The 22,025-nt window shown below is 39.5% G+C and overlaps 1 protein-coding gene across 1 annotated transcript in view; it reads right to left on the minus strand.

The window, feature by feature from the left end:
• Window positions 1-7,517: 7,517 nt before the first annotated feature.
• Window positions 7,518-22,025, minus strand: part of SERAC1 (serine active site containing 1) — a 75,271-nt gene continuing 60,763 nt past the window's right edge. Inside the window, exons 11-17 of the mRNA XM_008072416.2 lie at window positions 18,073-18,223; window positions 16,650-16,791; window positions 15,397-15,491; window positions 13,725-13,822; window positions 12,527-12,709; window positions 9,865-10,008; window positions 7,518-7,699 (exon numbers count right to left, since the gene is read on the minus strand). Coding sequence (XP_008070607.1) covers window positions 7,563-7,699; window positions 9,865-10,008; window positions 12,527-12,709; window positions 13,725-13,822; window positions 15,397-15,491; window positions 16,650-16,791; window positions 18,073-18,223 — 950 coding nt within the window. The 3' untranslated portion in view covers window positions 7,518-7,562. The remainder of the gene's footprint in view (window positions 7,700-9,864; window positions 10,009-12,526; window positions 12,710-13,724; window positions 13,823-15,396; window positions 15,492-16,649; window positions 16,792-18,072; window positions 18,224-22,025) is intronic.

The following is a 22,025-nucleotide window of genomic DNA, read 5'->3' on the forward strand; positions in this document are numbered from 1 at the left end:
TAAATCAAAAATTAGCTGGGTGTGGTAGCATGCGCTTGTAGTTCCAGCTGAGGCTGAAGGATCACTGGAGCCCAGCAGGTGAGTGTGCCACTGCCCTTCGGCCTGGGTGTCAGAGTGAGACTCCAACTCAAAAAAAAAAAAAAAGACTTCCAACTAAATTATGACCACCATCTATTGTGGGACACAACCTAATTACAGAGATGTTAAAATATTTTTAAATGTGTTTTGGAATTGATAAAACATGGTATCTGTTGACTCTTGGAATTTCAGTGTAGAAATCGTGTCATCTGCCAACAACGAATTTTGTATTTTCCTTTCTTATTTTTTTGTATTTTTGTGTCTCTTTTTTTGCCATACAGAGCTGGCTAGAACATCTAGTACAATGTTTAAAATGCTGATAGTAGGCATTCTTGTGCTATTTTTGCTCTCAAAGGGGAAGTGTTCATATTTTTATCATTAAGTATGATATTGTTCTTTTCTTTAGCTGTCTTTCATTTAATTAAGGAAATTCTCTTCTCGGCTTGCTGAGTTTACCTTTTGTATGAATGGTTGTTGAATTTTATCAAAGATATTTTCTGCATGTATTGAAATGATTTTGATTTTTCCTCCTTTTGCTTGTTAATATAGTGAATTACACTGATCAGTTTTTCAGTGCTAAGCAAACTTTGCATTCTTGCTGCTTTTTTCTCTGTCAATAGTTTTGCAACTACTGGCATATGTGAGAAAGTCTTTTTATACTGTCCTTAAACAGTTCTGATACAGTTTCATTAACCTCATAAAATGAGTTGGGGAGTAAACTCTTCTCTTAAAACTGAAAGAATTTGATAATACTGGAATATTTCCTCCTTCAGTGTTTGATAGAACTTGCCCGTTAAGACAACTGGGCCTGTGGCTTCTTTGTGAGAAGATTTTTAAATCACTGCTTCTATTCCTTTAATAGTCATAGGCCTAGTCATGTTTTCTACTTCCTGGGCTAGTCGGGTAAGCTATATTTTCACTGGAATTTTCTACATCATGTAAAATGTAATAATATTGGCCTAAAAGTATTTACAAATATGTCTTATCTTTGAATATTTATTATTATAGTGAGATCTCCTTTTCATTCCTAATATCGGCAATTAGTGCCTTTTTTACTTAATTGCTGTAATTAGAGGTTTGTCAATCTAATTAGTCTTTTCAAAGAATCAACCTCTAGTTTTGTTGACAATCTACTCTTCTTAAATTTCATCAATGTGTGTTCTTTTTGAGATTCTTCCTTCTTTGGTTTGAGTTCACTGTTCATGCTTCTAACTTCTTGAGATACTGCTTAGTTCATTTGACCACATGGTCACACATGAAAAGAATGTGTATCGTTATTACTTGGACATGGTACAGTGCTGTAAATATTCCAGTGGTCAATTCTGAAAACCTGGAAATCAAGTAGTTCAAATCTTATGTTTCCGTTTTTTGTGTTTGTTATAAACCGACCAAAATTGTAAAAATCTCTTGTGGTATCTACTTATTTTTATAATTTTCTCCATTTTTGTATTATACAGTTTTAGGCCATGTACTCAGAAACATACACAATTAAAAGTTACAGTTTCCTAGTGAATGTAATCTTTTTTTTTTTTTTTAAATGAGTCAGAGTCTCACTCTGTCACCCAGGCTGGAGTGCAGTGGCACACTCATGGCCACCACAGCCTCGACCTGCTGGGCTCAGGTGCGCACCACCATGCCCACTACTTTTTTTATTTATTTTAAAGACGAGGTCTCACCAAGTTACCCAGGCTGGTCTTGAACCCCTGGGCTCAGGCAATCCTCTCACCTCCATCTCCCAAAGTGCTGGGATTACAGGTGTGAACCACCGTGCCTGGCAGGGTGTTCTTATTCAGCTTGACATACAAATCTTTTAACTGTGGCGTTTAGTTCATTTACATTTAATGTAACTATTGCTGTACTTAGGTTATCATTTGCCATGCCCATTTGTGCATCCTCTTTGTACTATCTGTTCCTAGTTCTTTCCCCTCCATTTGTGCCTTCTTTTGGATTTTTATCATTCTTTTTCTCTTCTAGTTTAGGAGTCATTGTAACTATTTTTGTACTTTCATTGGTTATTTTAGAAATTACAGTATGTATTAAGTTATCAGAGTCTAGTGTTAATCATTTTTTTTACCTTCCTCCTGAATAATGCAACAACTTTGGAGCACTTTAATTCCATTTATACCACTCTCAAATTATATGCTGTTTGCTGTGTATATTGATTTTACAAATTTTAACACCCATTCAATACATTATTGTTTTATAAAATCCATTTTCATTTATCCAGTTCTCTCTTTTTTTACTCTGCACTTTTTCTTGAACCTCCATCCCTCTGGTTAGATCATCTGCCTTCTGCATGAAGTACATTCTTTTAATATTTTCATAATGAAGGTCTGTTAGTTGTAAACTCTTTTACATCATATAAAATGTCTACTTCATCTCAGTATTTCAAATGTTTAGTATTTTTACTGGATGTATAATTCTAGGTTGGAAGTGGTTTTCTTTTAGCACTTTGAAAATATCATTCTAATGCCTTCCAGCTTCCATTGACTGAAGACTCAACAGCAGCAATTTCAACTGTTGTTCATTTAGACTTCTTTCCTCTAACTAAAGGTTTTCCTCATCTTGGCTTTTCTGCAGCTTCCCTATGCTCTGTATAAATATGGATTCGCTTTTATTTGCTCTGCTTTAGATGGCTAGCTTTAACTTTTTGGATCTGTGGGTGTCTTTCATTAGTTCTGGAAACTTCTCAACCATTGTTTCTCCAAATACTACCTCTGGAACATTCTTTCCTCTCCTCCTGGTGCTCTAGTTAAACATAGGATAGGCTTTCTTATCTTTCTACATGTCTATGTCCTTAGAGCCTCTCTTCTACATTTTCTACCATTAGTCTCTCTGTGATGCATTCTTGATACTTTTTCTGACCTCTCAGTCTAAAAATTTTCTTCACATGTGTATATCTAATTTCAACTAGTTCCTAGAATCTATTTTTGGTACTCTGGAATCTAAGTCACTATATAGTGTGCTGTGTCTGAAGATATTTCAGTCTTGTGGGGTTTCTTTAAGCATATTAAGCATAGTTGCTTTATCATGTATACCTGATAGTTCCAATATATCAAGATTTTTTTGTTTGTTTGATTTTTTGACAGAGGTATCTATTTTTCTGTCTGCTCCCATTCATGGCATCTTATTTCCTTGTATTCCTCATTATCTTTATTCACCAATGATAGCATTTGAAAATATATTTGTAGGAATAATTTAAGAGCTGGGATGAATGTAGTTTCCTCCTTTGCTTACGTCAGATGCCAGAGGACACCGCCATTCTGGGATCCTCGTAATTCAAGCTGTAGACTTGAGATTTCCTGCATCACCCAAGTCATAAACACAGGTATCACCCCTAAAGTCCTTGGTAATCCCATCTTAAGGTATGTCTGGAATTGCCAGGTTCCTTTGATAATCCTTGGACTTGGACTTCTGTTCTCCTAGCCTTAGGAGTTTGCCAGAACCATGGTTCTATTTCTCAGTGGTTATTTTGGCTCTGAAATGACCTCAAAGTGGAACCTTGCACAAGATACCCAGCTAGGGAAGGTAAGTGAGATCAGAAATACAATCCTTGCTATATGCTCCAAGCCATATGCTAGAGGAAAAGCCCTTTTAAAAACTGCCCACAGAGGACTTTTTTCCACTGTCTGCATACAGGGGCTGCCAGATATGCCAGTGGCGTTCCTGTGTCAAACAAAAGCGGTTTTGACTTCTGGTCTCTTCTCTGGTTTCTTGCCTTTTCCTAGGCTTACATCAGTATCATCAGTAGTTCTTTATGTTCTTGTCAGCTCTTTGATAAATTAAAATATTTCATCCAGATTTTTTGGTTGTCCTCGCTGGGAAGCTAGCTCCAAATTATCTATCCTGCTATTACCGGAAGCAGAAGCCCCTTGTGATTCTTTCAGATTTCTTTTCACTGATATCTCACCTTGTCTTTGTTCTTGTAAGATATACTCTAGCTTATGTTGCAGAAAACTTGACCAATGAGTACAGTAGCTTTGATCTGGATTTTGACTTTTATAGAGCCTTCTTTTTAGAATAAATTGTGGGTCAAAATAACAAATACTCATAAGGCATAAGCATTACAGAAAAGTACAAAAAAGTTAAAAATTCACCCAAAATTTACTCAGAAATAATCATTAACATTATTCTGGAACTCTTTCTATGGTATGTGTGTAGTAAAATAACAGGTGTTATTCCATACTATATGTCATTATTTAATAAATGTTACACTTAATTTGCTTAAAATTGAGAAGATAAAGCTAGAACTGATTACCAATGTTCCCTAAGTTCTTGAAGGATTTGAGCATGTTGGTCCATTATCTTTGTGCCCATTTCAAGGGCAACTTGGCTAAGCACACCATTCTTCATGTCCAACATTACTGTTTCCTAACGTGAGTGGTTTTGCTTTTAGGGTTCTTGTTTACATTTTTTAAGCTTATTTTTGAGTCGGGGCCTCACTCTGTGCGTGTGTGGCACAGTCAAGGCTTGCCGCAGCCTCAAACTCCTGGGCTTACGCAGCCCTTCTGCCTCCATCTCCTGAGCGGCTGGGACTCCAGGCACGCACCACCACGCCCAGCTAATTTAAAAGCCATTGTTTGTGTAGTGACTGTGTTGCCCAGGCTGGTCTCCACTTCTGGACTCAAGCAGTTCTCCCACCTCAGCTTCCCAAAGAGCTGGGATTACTGGTGTGACCCATGCCATGCCCCCTGTTTGCATTTTAAAGTGCAGTATTTGCATTCCATTTTTCTTAATGCATGGATGTAATCAGTCAACAAGCAAATCTGTCAGAAAAGGCACCTGGGTCCCTATTCCTTAAGCTTATGTTGATAATACCTATTGCCTTCACAGATGAATAATATCTATCTATTATTTTTTAATTACTCTAATAATTTTTATCTTCCTTCTGCATCTAGTGTGGTTCTGCATCCATTAAGCCATCCCTCTATTAATAGGATTTTCATCCATTTATAATCTTTAATATGCTGCTTCTACTTCTGTAACTGTGCTAATTTGGTTTTCAATTTGTTTCCATGTCTCTACCTTTTCCCTCTTCATCTTGTGTGTGCGTGTGCACGCACGCATGCTGCTCCTGCTGTTGTTCAGGGATTATGTTTTCTTTTAGAATTGAACTGTCATCCGTCATTACATCAGACACTTCTCAACTTACAATGAGGCTACATCCCTATAAACCCATCCTAAGTTGAAAATGCATTTAATATTCCGATAAACTCATCATAAAGCTGAAGAACTATAAGCTGAACCACTGTAAGCTGGGGACTATCTGTACTTGTTTTATTTTACTATGCTGCTTAAGTGCCATGCCATTTCTTTTCATCTTGCTTATGTATAATAAATTTGGTCCAGACCCTGTTTGCCTGATAAATGGAAGGTGGACTCTCCATTTTGTAGATAGAATAAAAAAAAAATGCTAAGGGGCTCACCTGGAAAATACTATTGTAATGAGTAACATATTGGAGATCTCTCTCAAATCTTATTTTTTAAAAACACAGTTATACTAGTTCTATTGAGATTTTAAGAAATGAGGTTTCACTCTATTACTCTGCATTCACAAATAGTTGTTTCAACTGTGGTTTATCTGCCATAGTTTACCAAACATATCTATCCTGGTCTTTGCCATCTCAGTAGCTAGCAAGATATTGCTTATTGCTACTGTCAGATTTGCTTGATCTGCATAATAAAAAGACTGGATAAGTCACTTGTTATGTTGTTAGATAATGAAACAATTGGATGGAACAACTGCTAGGGTTTATTGATGTCCCCAGGTTATCTTCAGAGCTATACTCCAGTTTTAGCTTTGACTATCCCATTCTACAAAAGTCCACCATCTTTAAAATGTGAAGCATAGACTTAACCACTTAACTAGCAATTCCACTCCTAAACACCCAAGAGAATTAAAATGATCTGTCCACAGAAAAACCTGTATGTGAATGATCACAGCAGCATTACTCAGCATAGACAAAAAATGGACATTTCCTAGATGTCCATCAACTGATGAATAGATAAGCAAATGTGGCATACTGTACAATGGAGTATTTTTGGCTATAAAAAGGAATAAAATACTGATACATGCTATATCACATATGAACCTTGAAAACATGTTAAAAGAAGGAAGGCAGACAGAGAAGACCACATAGTGTATGGTTCCATTTATATGAAATATCCAGAATAGTCAAATCCATAGAGACAAAAATAGATCAGTACTTACCAGGGACTGGGGGAAAAGATGGTGGGAAATGGCTGCTAATGGGTACAGAGTTCTTTCTGGGATGATGAAGTGGTCTGAAATTAGATAGCAGTGATGGTTGCACAACTCTGTAAATATACTAAAAACCAGTGAACTGAGGACAGGCACAGTGGCTCTCATCCTAGTGCTTTGGAAAGCCGAGGCAGGAGGATTGCCTGAGCCCAGGAGATTGAGGCTGCAGTGACCCATGATGGCACCACTGCACTCGAGCCTGGGTGATAGAGTGAGACCTTGTCTCTTTAAAAAAACAAAACAAAGCAAGAACACACACACAATGTACACTTTAAAAGGGTAAATTTTATAGTATGTGAATTCTATCTCAATAATGCTGTTATTCAAAAGAAAAAGGCCATCAACATGATTTCCTATTTCTCACATGCTGGAGGTCAATTACTAGCACTTCCAAATGAGCAAGAAAGATATATTTCATTTAGGCAAAGAGAATCTGAGAGTCTTGATACTAAGTATTGCTAATACATATAATGGCTTAGAACAGTTTTATTTTATACTGTGATCAACAATGGATTAGCTACTTTATCCTTACCTGGGACAAATTACAAGCATAGGTAGTCTAGAAAGAATTACTATATGCCAGAATTTTTTTTAAAAAAGAAAAAGGTTTGTTCTAAGTAATATGAAAACAGAATGAGACAAGGAACTGAACCTGACCCAGGCATGACAATAGGTGTAATGGAATTAATGTGTTAGACAAAAGTTTAACTGAAAGTTGAAACTAAAAGTTTTCAAAACGGACATATTTTTAAAATATACAACATGTGGATACTCAGAACAAAAACTGTCTTCTATGTTCTAGTTCATTATCTCCATTTTAGGTACGCTCTAATGGCATGTTCATAGTAAGCTGAGTTAAAGGTGCTTCTCCCTTCAGAACCTGCTGATGCCCCTCCTGAGTTCACTGGGACAGTCCTCAATGGAAAAGGCCCTCTTCATCACAGCAGCTTTGCTCCATTCCCAGGCCCAACACTGTGAACCACCAAATGGCACAAGACTTCTTTAAGTCAGAGGAACCCAGTCTAGCCCCTCCTGTGACTGCCACTGTATTGGTGCTTTAAGTGCTTGAAGGGAAACATTATTCTGTTGGCTGCAACACACTCCAGCCCACGTTGATACCATAGTGACTATGTTTGCGTGATTGCTTAGAGCTTAAAAACAGAAAGAGAACATCCAGTTTCTTGCATTGAATTTACATATGAAAAACGGAAGAAGACAACTGTTAGTTTTCAAGATCTTTGGCTAAAGTTTCACAGATGAACTGTAAAGTACGTTGGTACAAAAAAGCATCCTTTTTCTTTGGCTTACAAATGTTCAAATGGTTAACGTCCACAGGAATTAGATCTCCAATGCCTAAATCTGAAGAAAAGAAAAATGTCAGGAAACCTAAATGAAAAACATAAGCTTCCCCCTGTCAGTACTGAAAGAGGCCAGATAGTTCTGAATGTCACTTGGTTGTGATCAGGGACTCTTAAATGATAAAGGAACTTCAAGTTTGACTGCAGCTAACCTACATTTGATGAATCATGGGAGAATGGCTTCTCAGTTAAGTATCATCCTGTATGCTTTTCATAAGCTTTTTGTATGTGTTCTGTCCTACCTCCTAACTGAATAGCGAGCAGAGCCTTAGCACTAGAATCTTCAGGACCTTCTTACACCTGCAGGGTACTACTAAATTAATCCACAAAGTCTATCTTTATAACATGCTCCCTTGTCCTGATGAAAAGAATGGGAATGTCTCACGTGCAACCCACTCTCTACCCAAATCCCCATGGTCACTCCACCAGGAGGAAAATGATGTCAGGCTTGACTGCTTGAGATTCCTGAAGGGTTTCTGATATCTCAGGCTACATGGCCAGCTAGGTGAGGAATGCAAGTGAAGAAAGGCCTCTTGGTGACAGAATGGGACAAGGCTGTCACTACACCCGCTGGCCCAGGTTATTAACTTCACTTTGCTTCAAACTTCCAAAGTTATTTTTTTAGAAAAAATACCTAGCAGTTGTTCTTTGAACACCTGAAGTTCTTCAACTACTAAATAGTAATTCCTCACCCTATGGCATATTACTTTGAGGTACAGTTTTCTTTTTTTTTTTTAGTTGGAGTCTCACTCTGTCGCCCAGACTAGAGTGCAGTTGGCCACTCCTGGCCATCACAGCCTCAACCTGCTGGGCTCCGGTGATCCTTCCGCCTCAGCCTTCCGAGAAGCAGGAATTACAGGCACGTACTACCATGCCCGGCTGATTTTTTTTTTTTTTTTTTTTTTTGTAGAGATGAGGTCTTGCCAAGTTGCCCAGCCGGGTCTCAAACCCACGGGCTCAGGCAATCCATTCACCTCAGCCTACCAAAGCGCGGGATTACAGGCTGAGCCACCGAGCCCGGCGAGGTACAGTTTTCTAAAGGTTCACTACAAAGCATGACATATTTTTAATTTTACTTAGATAGTACATAATGAAGCTAGGATGGAAGAACCATCTGGCAGGCCCTCCAGATACACATCGGCCCTGGCAGCAAGACTCTCACTGTGGCTGAGTGAGACCAGGCAGCAAGCAGCAAGTCACTCAGAGATGGTAAGAAAGGGGTTCGGGGGGGTTCCCACAGATGACAAGCAAGGTGAGGGAACAGCAATTCGGAGTGAACTGCATAGGACATCTGCTATGCACAAAGTTAAGATCTGGGCTCTGGCCGGGCTCAGTAGCTCAGCCTGTAATCCCAGCACTTTGGGAGGCTGAGGCAAATGGATTGTCTGAGCCCGCAGGTTCGAGACCAGACCAGGTAACTTGAAGAGACCTTGTCGCTACAATTAAAAAAAAAAAAAGCCGGGTGTGGTAGCACATACCTGTAGCTCCAGCTACTTGGAAGGCTGAGGCAGAAGAATCGCTGGAGCCCAGCAGGTTGACACTGGGGTAGCTGTGAGCATACATCCAGCCTGGGTGATGGAGTGAGACTCCAACTCAAAAAAAAAACAAATCTGGGCTCTGCCCTCAAAGTGCACATAATATACTGCAATGCAGGACAGCAGCCAGCACTGGCCACTTCCCTCAGCCCCAGGATTATGACGAGACCACTTTAGCACTTGCTTTCCCATTGGAACATTCCCTGCTTGAATATTCCCCAGGTATCTTCTACCTACTAAAGCTTCCACATCTTTAGTCAATTTTTTAAGGTTTCTACATGAACTACCAAGCTGTTAAGTAAACGCCCCTTTCAATCTAGCTGTTAGAAGAACTTTGCATTCTTACTTTAATGCAACAGAGTTCACTGTTGACACCTAACTGAGTTCGCCAATTAACCTTTGAGATCAAATTAGTTAAATAAAGGTAGGGGAGGGATAATACCAGGGTTATATGTTTGCAGATAAATTTTAATCTATGACTGAAAAGAATAACTGAATTCGAACTTAGATCTTCACAAAACTATGTCCTAAAACCAGAGAAACTGGATATAAAAATTGACATTTATGATTAAATGCTAAGGTGCAGCCAATTAAGCATCTCATGACCAACAAGTTTCAGAAGAATGAATACCTGCTGATTCCACGGGCACCACATGGAGTTTAATCATGCTACCAATGTAGGTTGGCAGCGTTTCTACAAAATTCAGCACCTGGAAGTTTTTGTCTTTTGCAAATTCCAGAAAGTCATCCTGTAGTGCTTTAAGTGCAGGAGAATCTGTAAAATTATACAGAACACAATTGTGACAAGTTCTGTTTACCCAATTCATAATAAAATGCAGCACTGATCTCTCAAATGTACAGGGGAAATTAGAATTCTGATTCAAGATGGTGCCTTGAGTACACATGCTTATTTTCTCTTCCTGCCAAGAAGCCATTAATACTCAAGGAAAAGCTGGGCTCGGTGGCTCAGCCTGTAATCCCGCGCCTTTGGAAGGCTGAGGTGAGTGGAATGCTTGAGCCCGTGGGTTCGAGACCCGCCTGAGCAGCAAGACCTCATCTCTACAATAAATTAAAAATAAAAAAATCAGCTGGGCATAGTAGTGCATGCCTGTAATTCTGGCTACTCAGAAGGCTGAGGTGGAAGGATCGCCGGAGCCCAGCAGATCAAGGCCGCGGTGGCCGGGAGCAGCCACTGCACTCCAGTCTGGGCGACAGAGTGAGACTCCAACTCAAAAAAAAAAACTCAAGGAAAGAGCTAAAATCAACCAAGAACGGAGAAGACAGTCATCAGAAGGAGAGATTTTTATCACATTACTGGCTGACACCTGGGCTGTTTGGTGTGGGGACTGTAGGCGTGGGGACTGTTTGGTGTGGGGACTGTAGGCGGCCCCAGTGTGATGGCTGGCACCCCCACCCCAAGCCCAGCCTCCCCCCCAACAAAGCCTGGCTAGAGTCACACAGCACCCATCCCTTCCTATCCTCCATCCTCAAGTCTGAAAGGGAAACCAAGACACAGCAGATATTAGAGGAAGCCTAGGACCTGAAAGAGGCCAGAGACACAAACAGAAATGCTACCCACAGAAGACACGGCTCAGTGGGGAAACAGAGAGGAGCTTGAAACCCTCTCATCAGTATCTTTAAAATGATTGGAAAAGATAATGGAGCCATAAAATAAGAAGAGAATATGTGTAAAAAAACAAACAGAACACAGGAAAGAACTTGTGGAAAACAAAATTTGATTTCCAAAAAGTAAAATTCAATAGAAGGTTTAAAAGATAAAATCAAGAAATTATCCAGGAAGCAGAACAAAAAGAAGATATGAGAAAAAGACAACTGAAATATTAAGGTTCAAGCCAGGGAGTCCAAATTTTGGTTTACAGAAAATATGAGAAAAAGACAACTAGAATATTTTGGTTCAAGCCAGGGAGTCCAAATTTTGATTAACAGATGTACTAGAGAGAAAATGCTTATTAATCAAAACAAATATAGCCCTTAAAAAATTTTTTTGGGGGGGTCAGTGTTTACTTGGTCGCCCAGGCTGGAGTACACTGGCATGCTTATGACTCACTGCAGCCTCGACCTCCTAGGTTCAAGAGATCCTTCCTCAGCCTACCAAGTAGCTGGGACTACAGGTGCACACCACCACACCTGGCTCAGTTTTGTAGAGACAGGGTCTTGCTATGTTGCTTTAGGCTGGTCTCAAACTCCTGGGGTCAAGCAGTCCTCCCAACTCAGTCTCCCAAAGTGCTAAGATAACAGGTGTGAGCCACTGCACCCAGCCACACTTAAAATTAATATGTAAAAGATCCCAAAAGCTCATTTATATTTTAATATCAAATAGTTGATGATTTTCCACTCATGGGGAAAAAGGCAATTTATTGGTAATTTGGGAATAATAGTTAAAGCAAAGCATTATATAGTTTCTCTAATTTTAAGTATGTTTGGTGATTAGTATAAGTTATAATTATTATATTATTATAAACAAATAAGATTATTGCTATCTTTGAGTAAATAATGGCTTAAGAACAAAAAAGAGGCTGGGCACATTAGCGCAAGTCTGTAATCCCAGCTCTTTGGGTGGCTGAGGCAAGAGGACTGTTCGAGATCAGCCTGGACAACTTGGTGAGACCTCGTCTCTACAATAAAATCAAAAAATTAGCCAGGCATGATAGCACACGTCTATAGTTCCAGCTATGTGGAAGGCTGAGGAGGAATGATCGCCTGAGCCCAGTAGGTTGACACTGGGGTGGCCATCAGTGTCCCACTACACTCTAGCTTGGGTGACAGAGTGAGACTCCAACTTAAAAAAAAAGAGAAGGTATCAAAAAAAAAAATCAAGTCTGGGTGGTGGCTCACACCAGTAATACCAGCACTTTGGGAGGCTGAAGCAGGAGAACTGCTTGAGTCCTGGAGTTTGAGACCAGCCTGGGCAACATTGAGAGATCTTGTCTTTATGAAAAACAAAAAAATTAGCCAGGCATGGTGAAACATGCCTGTAGTCTCAGCTACTCAGGAGGCTGAGGCAAAAGAATCACCTGAGCACAGGAGGTCAGGGCTACGGTGAGTTGTGATTGTGCCACTGCACTCCAGCCTGAGCGAGAGACCTCAACTCAAAAAAAAAAGATAAGAAAAATTAAGCTCAAGTCAAAACTTTTCCATGAATAGTCTAAACACAATTATATTCAAATAATAAAATGAAATTATATATTCAAGAAAGAAACTGGGCTTTTCTCCTTCTCCTATGGAACTAATGTTAACACAACCTCAGTTTCCTTCGTGACAGAAAGTATTACCCTTGCTGAGTTCTTTGACTTCCAAAGACGGAAAGAGAAGATAGCGAATATGAACAGAGTATTCAGCCAGACGTGATCCATGATGAGGGACACTGTAAAAAATTATTCCTCTGGTGTTGTTGATAACAGTGCTCATTTCTGGCTTCTTAGAGGCTTCCAACAGCATCTTTTTGACAAGAAGACCTAGCCACAGGAAGAAAGAAAACGTATAAGCTGTTTTCCTTCCCTCCATTCTAAAAACAAAAACAAAAAGGCCAAACAAGAAATACTCCTGATCCTTGTAGTGCAAGCCTATAATCATCTGTGGGGCAGATATTCATCTCACAAGACTGACTGGCCCCCGCAGGAATGTGAGGCCCCCAGGGTTGGGGGCTCCTTCACAGCATGAATATGCAGCTACTGGTTTCCCAGCCTGCCACTGCAGCCCACTAATGCCTGCCTTTAGGTCAGGACTAATATTCCAAACACAGCCCACCGTGGAAAACACAGCTTCTATGGGAACTGTACCTAGGAAGGTACTTTCTCGTCCATCCTCCTCTCCTGGGTCTGAAACCGATAGCGAAATGCAAAGATCACACACACTGGTGAAAGTGGGTCTCTGAGGTCACAAAAAGCTAACATCCACCTTTCTCCTGAATGCTTCCTTGGATAAATTGGGCCGGGGGCTGCAGAAAGGCGTCTGCAGCAAGGATGGCAAACATCTTGAACTGGATCGGGGAAAAGAGGCTGGAGGAACAGGGGAGGTGGCTTCCAAAGTAAGCACGAGGATGCTGGAACAGACATGCCAGCACATCGCCACCTCAGCAGCCCGGGGCCTGGTGTGGGCAGGTGCCGGGCGGTGGGGGCTGTGGGCACCAAAGCAACAGTGACTCTGCAATGGTGAGGGGTACAGAAAGGAAGAAAGGGGACTCCCTGGAGCCACCCGGGAATGCTGAGGGATGTTCACAAGTCAGGCTTATAAGAGCCAAGGGCTGCTTGTAGCTCTCCTATGCGGCTTGTTGTGAGTTGTCCCCATCTAGAGAAACAAACAGCATGGAAGGAGAGCAGTCATTCAAAAACTCCCAGCCACGGCCAGAAATATTAATGTAGGGGACAAAAAGGGTCACTATTAAGTAAAATGGAGAGATGCAGTGGCTTAGCCACAGTGGCTGACAATGATCTCACGACAGTCACTCTGCAAAGCTGAACCCACACTCACCTCCCATGCTGTGTGAGATCCAAATCATTGGCCGATCCCCTACACCAGCAGCTCTGAGCTTCCTAAGAAGTTCATCACTCCTGAATGCAATGGACTTTCTGAATAAAACAAAAACAGCAGGTATGACGAGAGGCCATCAATCCCCCCAATTTTGCTATCTACTTTTTTTTTTGACTGGAGTCTCACTCTATCGCCCAGGCTGGAGTGCAGTGATTGCCTGAGTCCAGCACCAGCAGGTCTACGCTCACAGCCACCCCAGCGTCAACCTGCTGGTGCTGTACTCAGGCAATCCTTCCTTCTCAACCTTCCAGGTAGCCAGAACTACAGGCACGCGCTACCACGTCCAGCTAATTTTTTTATTTATTGTAGAGATGAGGTCACACCAAGTGCCCAGGCTGTTTTCAAACCCATGTGCTCAGGCAATCCCCTCACCTTGGCCTTCCAAAGTGCTGGGATAATAGGCTTGAGCCACCGCGCCCAGCCTGCTTTCTACTTTTTAAAGTTAAGAACTTCTGCTTATAGGACATAAGCTGTATACTATATTAGAGTTAGGAATACCCCATTCTCACTATTCTTTCTGAAATTGCCCATTCTCTATTTGTAACTTATTATCACTGGCATAATTAGGACTATTTAAGCCCAGAAGTGGCCATTTATCTATAAAGAAAGCATTGCTTGAGCATGTAATATGTGTTTGTCCCTTTTTACTTGGGTCTCCCCCCAACAGCCCCACCACCTGGGATGAGGACTTCCATGCTCATTCCAGGCCCAACGATGAAAACATCACTGAAGACTCTGTGGTTCCTTTTGTGAATTTTAGTTCTACTTGTAGTTATGCTGCAAATATTAAGCTTTTATCATTTTGGTTTATTATTTAGAAATACTAGGAAGTTATTAGAATCAGATAGTTCAAAATAAATATTTTCAAACTGAAAGGGAACTTCAAAACTATCTAGTCTGGTAGTTGCAAACAGTTTATCTGTAGATATGTTTCTTCAAAATAAAAGTTCTCCAGGGCTCCTCTGTGTGAAATGAGGAGGGAGACCTGGGGTCCTGCCCACTTGCCTTGACCCTGCTCTAGGGCAGCTATGTGGGGTCCATTCAGAAAGCAGTTTGATAACAACAGTTTGATTCAGATCACCTCTCTCAATCTGCAGACAAACTTCCCAGACAAGTTAAGCGACTTGTCTAAGACTGCACAGTGAGTCAAAGACAGGCTCTGCTATCATCTCAGTCCTGTAACTCAAAAATCCAGTGCTCCTTCCTATGTACACAACTGGCACACAGGACTTACAAAGGACATGGCAGTGATCCTGCTCAGAGCCTAGTCTTTGCTTTCTCTGGCCAGTATGCTTGTGAATACAAAGCAAAAAACCTCATTTTTACTTCTGATAGAAAGAGAGACTTTGCTATGGGATCCATGGTTCTTAACTGTAAAAATAGTTGCAAACGAACCATGTTAGGAGCCAAATATTAACAATATATCTGAGCCTTCTACTCTTTCATTGTTTATTTAAAACAAACTCCTTCTAGAAGGAAGAAAAAAAGTTAGGTTAGTTTTTCATAAGAAATCCTTTCTGTGGCATCAAAAGAGAAAATTCATGTCTCATCCCAGAGGGCCTGAACTTGTAGCCTGAACCTTCCCCCTTCCTCCAGGTCTACCCACTGTTACCTTTCCATAGGGCACCTTGCTCTCCAGTCACTGAGGTTGGTGTCATATTCCACAGATATAATTCGGAGAGCAGGGCAGTCTTTTGCTAACCACGTCTAAGCAAAATAAAAGGTACATAAGAACAGGTATGAATTTCCACCACTCCAATGACTACCTAGTAATTGAATTTATAACTAAAGACCTCTTGCAATATTGACAACTAAAGATAGCATTGGAATAAAGTTTGAAAGAGACTATAAAAACAATTGCAGCATTTTATCTTTCTATGTCTCTGATCACAAAGTGATATCAATATTTATAGCATGGGCCAATTAAGGTCTTAAGAGAATAGTCTCAATTTTGATCTGTTATAGCCAAAAGTAAGGCTGTTTTTGGAGTCTAGAGCAAATTGGCTTTTTGAAAGCATTTAGTAGAAAGCTCTCATTTCAGGACAGATGGCATGGGTCTAATGGTTAGACTCTGGACCTGAAAATTCAGACACACTAATAACAACAGTTACAGTTCTGTCCCTATGAACCCTAGATCTGTCCTCATTTCTGTACTTCAGGGAGAAAGTGCAAACCCTTCTGTCTACTTGAGAAGACTTTGTGAAGGTAAGAAGTGGTAGAACAAAGCCTCGGAACGATTCACACACACATGCAGCTTTGCTTGTAAGTGAGCGTTGGATATATCCATTCAGTGAACTCATTCCAGAGTTAAAGCACTTTGGAAGAAATTATGTCAAAGAAATGCAAAGTAGAATCACTTCTTCAATGTCTTTCTATTTTCATAATTATTAAGATCACACAACTAGGTAACTACTATGAATATAATTATGGTTATAAAATATTATTTTTGTATTATGTTTCAATGGAAGCAAACTATTACTGGCTCTTGCCCCTGTTTTTTACTTAATGGAATATTCTTTTTTTTTTTAGATTGGAAAATACAGTTTATTTAGAAAGCAAATTAGATAGAGAGAGAGACAGAGAGAGAGAAAGAGATTTACCTCCCCAAGATAGGGGAGGGAGCCAAAGTGAAGCCGGCATATTCTTTTAAAGTCATAGACTGCATCCTAAGCAAAAAAAACACATCATAGGGTGGGACAAGCCCAGTCGTTATCGTAACATATCACAGGTGTCCCTAAGGAAAAAAATCAACAATATGGAAAAAAGATCCCAGTAAAAAGAAAAATAAGCAATGAGGGCCCTAACAGCCATGACACTTCAGTGTGTCATGACAGAGGTGGCCTGCCAAGGTTGCTGCTTCCTTACCTTGGGCCAACATGTCGTATACTTATCTTCATCTTCTAAAGCTTTTTCGATGTTAGCCTGCTCGCTGTCCTGTTGGCGCCATGTTTTGAATGCTGCTCCCATAAGGCCATGAATAAAAAGGACATCTGCTTTAATGGGCTGACTAATAGGGAGAGAGTTTTAGAAAGAAGCAGAATAAATGCATTATTGCTTTAGTAAGAAGCTACACAGCATTCTTTGTAGATGCTGCTTTAACGAGTTTATGTGACAAAATAAAACTTAATTAAAGCAGGCTTTGTAAGCACAGGCTTGCTGAGGAACCCTAGAAAAAGTTTTGGCAAAGACTTACATGGAGTGTGCGCACTGCTGTCTCACTAAAGATAGAGACGTATGTAGTCAGGCAGACCAACACAATCAATTGCAATGAGCTTAGAGATCAATCAAGTGACAGATGTCACAATCAGATCACCCTCTAAAGAATTCCATGAGAATATTCTAAAAAATCAACAAAAGTACTTAAGAAATTAAATGAGAATAATGCTAATATAATTTCAAAACCAGTATGTATGAAAGAGATTTTCAAAAATGTATTAATAAAAGTAATATTTATCAGAAATCAAGAAAATAAGATTTTAAAGTAACAAAGTCTTTCCTCAGATATGACATCTTAAAAATTATATAGTATCTTAGTTGGAAGCTATTTATAGTACACACACATATAAAATATATTACCATAATATTTTATTTACAAATCAGAATTAGCCAGGCAATCCACTTTTCAAATACACTTATTTAAAATAATTTTTTGCTATTTTCAGAGGCATTTTTTGTAAAGTGTCCTATGAAAATCCAAGAAATATGCCACTTTTTCACTGTAGTCCTTTCTATATTTGATGCCTCAATAGGGATACAACTAGATATAGTGACCACAAATAGCTTTAAGAAGAAGCACGAGTCCAGTGTGTCACCATGCGTTCCTTCCAATGCCTGCTCTTGTACCTAGCACAAACTTGGTCCAGTGCCTTAAGTTCTAGGCCCAGGCTAATTTGGTTGCCTGCACACATCTTATCTCCTTCCTAGTCAGACTGACTTCTGCCATCCAAATCAGTTATTAGCTTGGATCTAAGTGAAATGCCTTGAAACAAAAAAGGTATATATTACAAAGTTTAAGTGCAACACCTACAAAGGACTATAAAACATGAATGCATCCTTACTGAGGTGAGTCCTTTGTAAAATAACCCCGATAATGTAGCTAACTCATACGCTTTTCATGACAACCTTCCATTCTGAGGTTATCATGGACAAATTATCTCAGGAAATAAAGTATCTGACGTATAAGGTTTTTAACTTATCTAAATTATGCAAAAATAAATTGAAAATGTAAGCCCTCTAGGCTTTATGCTCCCAAAGGACACAGGACAAAGTGACAGTTCTGCCTTCTCACCTCGTTCGATACTGGGGATGCAGCACATACACGCCGTCCTGGTATTTTTCTTGTACAGTTTCTCGGTCTAGATTGGCCAGGACTCTGGCAGCATGTGAAGCCTCCATAATGTGGTGAGATTTCACTGCTTCTGCCATGATGGAAACCCAGCCTGGTGAAGAGAACACAGATCCTATTTAGATATTGCCATGAGTTTATCTGAGATTCTCAAGAGAGTTTTCAAACTAAATGTAATAGGAGAAGGGCAGAGCTCGCATCTCTCGTTGGTAGAGAAGCCTGGACATTCCCACTCCATTCTGCCCTATGATCCTCTGAGTCTCACGGCACAGTGCCATGATGTCCCCAAACCACATATCCCCTTAAGGGATCTCAAAGAAGGAAAGGGGTTCAAGAGCCATTTTTTTTATTTAGAAAATCTAGCACAAACTACAATTATTAAAGGTAAAGTCACAAAGGTGAACAAAATACCTTGATGTTTTACCTTCAACAAGAATTATATAACATATAGGATCTACAAGAAACTCAAATATACTGAAAAGAAAAAAACAAACAGCCCTATTAAAAAGTGGACAAAAGATGTGAGTAGAAACTTCTCAAAAGAAGACATATGAGCAGCCAACAGATACATGGAAAAAATGCTCAGACTCACTAATCATCAAAGAAATGCAAATCAAAATTAGACTGAGATACCACCTAACTCCAGTCAGGATGGCCATCATCAATAACTCAAAAAACAACAGATGCTGGAGAGGATGAAGGGAAAAGGGAACATTTCTACACTGTTGGTGGGAGTGTAAACTAGTACAACCTCTGTGGAAAACAGTGGCGATTCCTAAAAGATCTGAAAAATGACCTCCTATATGACTCAGCGATTCCCCTTCTGGGAATAAACCTGGAGGAACTGAAATCATTCTATAAAAAAGATACTCATGCACGCATGTTTATTGCAGCACTATTCTCATAGCAAAAACATGGAACCAACTGTGCTGCTCACTGAAACTGGACTGGATTAAAAAAATATGGTACATATACACGATAGAATATTACGCAGCCATAAAGAAGGACAAAACTATGAACTTCACAGCAATTTGGGTGGATTTAGAGTCTGTAATACTCAATGATCTATCACAAAAACAAAGAACTGGGTACCACATGTTCTGACTCATAAGCAGACCCTGAACAATTATCATAATACTACAAGAAAGGTATCAGCAGTAGTGGGAAACTGCCAGGGGAGGGGTGGGAGGGATACTTCATCAATAAGGGTACCTGATCTCAAACCAGGTGAAATGGGGACCAAAGTGAGATCCAAACTTTACCTTTATAATGACCATTTGTATACCTAATCCTGAATTGTACCCTACATCTTTAAAATAAAAATAAATAATAAAATTCAGTGAGTTAATACCAGTTATTTCATCCTGATCAGCTATCATATTAACAGCCTCTAATACAAATGAGAAAATTTTTTCTTAATATTGAATTTATTTGATATACAAAAATTCTGTAAAACCTGGGGCTCAGAAAGAAAAAATTATTTTTTCAAGGGAAGAAAACAGAAAAATCATGGATAATATTATGTACTATTCATTTTGTCATGTTTTTGTTTTTAAAACTTTATACATAAATATGTACAAAAGTGCATGTGTATACACATACACACACAAAAACACAAAGATCTGGAAAGACACACCAAAGTCATTACCTCTTAGAAAGGAAGTGGGGTAGAAAAGGGCTCTGTAAAAAAGGTAGATTTAGCTTTTTTGCTATGTCTGTTTTCTGAAGCACTTACAATGAGAATCTATTTCTATGCTATTTATATAGTTTAAAATAAAGTGGGATGTGGGCCTTGAGCTCAGCGATGCATTCCCTGCTACCTTGCGGTGGAATCTCAGTCACGTGATTTAGCAGCTCTGAGCTGAAGGAAGGTTTTCATAAGTTAATGCACATGAAAACACCGGGCCTTTTACCAGGCCCAACAGACACTCAGGAGATGACAGCTGTTCCCATGTCCTTCTCTTACTCTTCATGACAAAAGTGTCAAGAATCACTGTGGTGATGGAAAGCCAGCATTTAATAATCTAATCCTTTAGCAATATTCACATTTATAGTGTTAGAAAATTCCTCTTCAAAATATGTTCAAGATTTTATAATAATAAAATAAAAATGTTTAAATTCTACCTATAGAGATATACAAGTATGCTATTAGTATGTAGAAAACTGTGGTTTTATTTTTAATGGAGTCACAAGAAAGGAAACTCAAGAAAAAGCATGGTACAAACCATCTCTAGCATTTTTAGACGACAAAATATTCACCTAACAGTGTTTTGGTCTATAACAAACCACTTATGCTGAGGTGGTTCCATAAGATTATAATACCATGCTTTTACTGTACCTTTTCTATGTTTAGATACTCAAATACTTCCTGCTGTATTACAATCACCTACAATGTTCAGGACAGTGACATGCTGTACAGGTGTGCAGCCCAGGAGCATTAGGCTGTACCACGTAGCCTGATGTGGAGTGGGCTAGACCACACAGGTTTGTATAAGTGTACTGTACGATGTTCACACCATGACAAAACTGTCTAATGCCACATTTCTCAGAATGTACCCTTGTTGTTAAGCAATGCATGCCTGTACACGTTAAGTGTGAAAAATAATGAAATGCCCGAAAGCAGCAGTGAATGGTGGATTTCTGCTTCAGCACTCCCATCATTTCCCAACTCTATTCCTATCCTCAGAGTAGCCAGAGTGAGATGCATGGTGGATACCCTACCAAACCTTTAGAAAAAGAAAGTCATGTATCCAAATTTGTACATATATGATGTAGCTTTACATGCATTTTTTACCTGGATAGAATCATACTATTCCTACTGTTTTGTTGTGATTTGATTTTATCCTTCACCAATATGTTCCAGAATGCTCGTCTTAAACATCAACATCATTCTTTTTAGCCATAGCATTAGACAGTACAAACACATCTGTGTTGATTTAAACATTATTCATTTCTATTGGCAGACACTTAGGTTCTTTCCTGTTTTTCCATACTATAAATAATATTCCAATGAACGTTCTTATACACAAATCTTTAAGAGCATCCATGAGGATTTAGATGGACAAAGTTCCTAGAAGTATTATTACTAGATCAAATGGTATATACATCTTTTTTTTTTTTTTGAGTTGGAGTCTCACTCTGTTGCCCCAGACTGGAGTGCAGTGGCCGCTCCCGGCCACCACAGCCTCGACCTGTTGGGCTACGGCGATCCTTCCGCTTCAACCTTTCGAGTAGCCAGAATTACAGGCATGCACTACCACGCCCAGCTGATTTTTTGGTTTATTGTAGAGATGAGGTCTCACTGCCCAGGCAGGTCTCGAACCTGCGGGCTCAGGCAATCCACTCACCTCAGCCTCCCAAAGGCATGGGATTACAGGCTGAGCCACCAAGCCTGGCTTACTTCTCTGTATATATATCTTTTAATAGACACTCCCAGGTCCCAAGAAAAATACTGAATCAGCTCACAGTATAGGAGGGGGCCAGTTCTCACACACCTTCACCAATAGTAAATATTATCAATAGCTTTTTAACTTTTATAAATTGGAAGGCAAAAGTTTGCAATTATGGTACTATTAAGATTGAAATAAAATATATAAAAACAGGTAAAGATACAGGATGCCTAAGAGGGGAGAAAAACAGGGTGAAGTAGAATTCAAATTGGAGCATTTAGAAGTAACAGGACACAAAAGATGAAGTCACATCTGACCCTGAAGAAATACAAAAGATCATTAGAGACTACTCCGTACACTTGTATGGAAACAAACCTGAAAACCATAAGGAAATGGAGGACTTTCTGACATCACACAACCTACCTAGGTTGGAAAAAGAAGAAATTGAGACTCTAAATAGACCAATAACAATCAAGGAAATTGACTACGTAATAAGAAACTTCCTAC

Source organism: Carlito syrichta, unplaced genomic scaffold (genome assembly GCF_000164805.1).
Source record: "Carlito syrichta isolate Samal-C Ts95f unplaced genomic scaffold, Tarsius_syrichta-2.0.1 Scaffold315163, whole genome shotgun sequence".
NCBI classification, from domain to species: Eukaryota; Metazoa; Chordata; class Mammalia; order Primates; family Tarsiidae; genus Carlito; species Carlito syrichta.